The 3,427-nt window shown below is 40.1% G+C and overlaps 1 protein-coding gene across 1 annotated transcript in view; it reads left to right on the top strand.

The window, feature by feature from the left end:
• rxfp2a (relaxin family peptide receptor 2a) overlaps positions 1 to 3,427 on the top strand; it is a 45,520-nt gene that overhangs the window by 35,994 nt on the left and 6,099 nt on the right. The window contains exons 16-17 of the mRNA XM_035665982.1: positions 209 to 354; positions 1,827 to 1,922. Of these exons, the coding sequence (XP_035521875.1) occupies positions 209 to 354; positions 1,827 to 1,922 (242 nt within the window). The remainder of the gene's footprint in view (positions 1 to 208; positions 355 to 1,826; positions 1,923 to 3,427) is intronic.

The following is a 3,427-nucleotide window of genomic DNA, read 5'->3' on the forward strand; positions in this document are numbered from 1 at the left end:
ACCCACCCAGTGACACAACTGCACATAGCCACATCCCATGCAAGTGATTACTCTTTCCTGCTCTGGAGGGTAGAAATAATCTTCTGTAGTTTGTCTTTTAATGAGAAATTTATGGTCTGGCCACAGGAAGTGCCAGCAGCTGACTTCTCCAGCTAACCCACACAGAGCACCTCTAGATTCATGTATGTCGTCAACTCTTATCGTTCAGGTGCAGACTGCCTCATGGGAGTGTATCTGTTTTTCGTTGGAGTGTTTGATGTGAAATTCCGCGGGCAGTACAATCGTAACGCCCTGCTTTGGATGGAGAGCGTGGAGTGTCGGACCATTGGATTCCTGGCCATGCTTTCCTCAGAGGTAACTGAACGTAGATCAGCATCCCACCCACAACCACACATACACAAATATGCATATGAACATAACCGGTGACACACAATACACTGTAGCTATTTTCTTTTCAAGCTGACAGCTGCACTTACACACTCTAGTTCTGCTGATTCTGCCTTTTCACTGTTCCCATCAGCCACTGCTGGTAATGCAGCCCAGCATCCAGCTGCTTTATAGGCTCTCTTTCTAGTTTTCCCAAGTGAGAATTTGATTATCATACATTTCTGCTCATAGAGCTTCTGCCTAGAGGGAGTGACACTTTCAGAGCCTAAATGGCTAAATGTAACTCTTTGCATATCACTATTTATTCTCAGTAAATCTGTTTTACTGGTGATGGTGTTTTCTGCCTGACAGATGGAGGCATCAACCTGGCTTTTTCTCTCCCAATACCTCAAATCAGGGTATCCAAGGACTCTTTTTCCCAAAGTTAGAAACTGTGAACCTCACTTTGTTGAGCTCAATCTCAAATGGGTATTTTATTAAGGTGATGCTGGACGACAACTGAATAGGTTATCTATCTATGTATGGTTTTATGGTGGCGTCCCTGTTTTGTTTGTATTGTGCACAGACACAAGGATGTGGGTGACACAATCCACATTCCGGTTTCACAGTATTTTGTTGATTGACAGTTACCCATAAAGTACTGCAACAACATCATGTCAGTGCCAACAAAAGAAGACTGCTTGTTAGAAGACATGGACATAAACAGTGCACGATTTAAAATAATGAAAATCTGTGTTGAAAATGTTTTATGTGGAAGGAAATGCACTCAACATATTTGTTAGACTTCAGGGACACACATGCCTTGGTGAGAAACCCAGATTGTAATCTTTACTTCACAAGACAACCTTAATGTAGATTTCTTATGTTTGGTGAATTGGTGCATCCTTAACTGACTTCTGATGTCACATACAGACTTTTGAGGATATTTGTGCACAGAAATCAGCGGAATCCTTTATCCAATTGATGAATATATGTATAATATATGAATAATAATATATGAACCATACAAATGTTTTTGTCATATTGACAACAAATAATGTATACGGCAATACAAATTTAATTCACAAGCTAAGTTGTTGGAAAATCAGAGAAGAAAATCAGTAAACAAACATGTATTTTGTTTTGAAGGTAATGTTAATCTGTACAAAGTTTTGTGCAGTGAAAAGATTGACTCTCAAAAGCCTAAAATGGCTTTAACAAAAGCACTTGAATGCACCAACAAGGTCAGTCCTTGCTTGAGACTGCATTAGTACACAATGAAGTGTAGCAGATTGATGTTGCTGTGAAAACTATAAGTCATATTGTTACAAGCCAAACACGATGCCTGTCTGAAAGGAGGGAAATTGATCTAAAGGTGTGTGCTGCTCTGGAAAATGGTTGGCTCAGTTTACGAGTTAAAACATGCTCCTTTAAGAATAATAATGAGTGTTTTTCCTCAGGTGTCTGTTCTCCTCCTGACCTACCTGACTCTGGAGAAGTTCCTGGTCATTGTCTTTCCCTTCAGCAATCTGCGCCCGGGCAAACTTCAGACTGGGGTGAGCTATGCTACCACTACAGGAAAGTAATCTGTCTGCTGAATGGAAATCTTAACACTGCTTTTTACTGCTCACTTTAGTTGTTTGGTGTGCATGCAACCTATGGTGTGAAAACACTCTTGTGTCTCTGTCTCTTCTGTAGCAGCTTTTATCTTAAGGGAATCAGCTATGGTTTATGGTTTTAGTGTTCTGCTGAGTGCACTTAGTATGACATACTATTTGGCCTTTGCTTTAGCTGTCTTTAGAAACAGAAAAATGCTATTGCAGAGCAAATCCTAATTACAGCAAGGTAGGGTCGGACAGGCAGTTTAATATGTGGAGGTGCAGAATTTAAGCTTTGGGTCGCAGTGTTCGCAACACCAGCTTTATTTTTAGATAGCTCCAACAAAAAAAAATCAATAAATGACACAGCAATAATTTTATGAGTACAACTAAGCTGTAGAAACCTGCTGTCAGTTGACTCACCCTGTGTGTGTGAAAACACCTAATTAGGATTTTTTTTTATCAAGATTGAGATTAAAAGATTAAGACTATCATTTTAACAGCTGTTACGTTTCGACACTTTGACCCCTGAGGAAGAAAAGAAAAGAGTAATTCTTGGTTCATTTTCAGCTCATCTTCTTCAAATGCTGTGTTGTAAAAGAAAAAAAAGAAAAGAAAAGAAAGACAACAGAATATTGATATATGTATAAAGCATAGCGTTAGTGCAGTCAGAACAGCTGTTCCATTCATGATTCACGATCACTGCCTCATTCACAGCTGTTGACAAGAAACATCCAATCACATTCACGCAGGTGTAAAGCGTTGCCATTGTAACACTGACACTTCTCACTGTTACTATGCTGATGCACTCATGCCAAAACCACCACCCCAACCTCATCTTTATGAGCTATATTATTATTATTATTATTATTATTATTATTATTATTGATTTAACTAAGATCTAATGTTCATGTTTGTTATGTCCAGCTGTGATTCTTTGAGAGCTCCCTCAAAGAGCAGAACATTTCCAGTCAAATCTAACTGTATAACCATTTGCTATAAATATAGCAAACCCCAGCCAGACAATGCTGAAGCTTACAGATGTTTCAGAAGCCTTTATTTATGTTCAGCCGTCAGCCTTATTTTTGGACAAGCTTCTGGTTCTCCTCGCAGTCATTTAATATGTCGAGACCCTTGACATGAGGCATGGCATCTTGACAGGCATTCAGAAGTTTCTGAGTCCCTCTTGTATCCTTGGCCAATTGGTGAGCTTCTCTCTGAATGCTCTCTGAATGGCAAATGGCTGGCCAAAGCGACGAGTGAGCTTGTTCCAGGCATCCTGGTAGGCTTCATCATCGTTTCGGAAGAAGGTGCCATCTAGCACCTGGCGTGCTGGGCCACCAACATACTTCTTCAGATAATAGAGTTTTTCAGCTGGAGTGATAGCTCTTTGGTCAATGCCATAGACAAAGTCATGGAGTGGTGGTCAGACTTGCTGTGACTTATCCATAGACAGACTTTGC

Source organism: Morone saxatilis, unplaced genomic scaffold (genome assembly GCF_004916995.1).
Source record: "Morone saxatilis isolate NCDOM2014 unplaced genomic scaffold, NCSU_SB_2.0 Contig20, whole genome shotgun sequence".
Classification (NCBI taxonomy): domain Eukaryota; kingdom Metazoa; phylum Chordata; class Actinopteri; family Moronidae; genus Morone; species Morone saxatilis.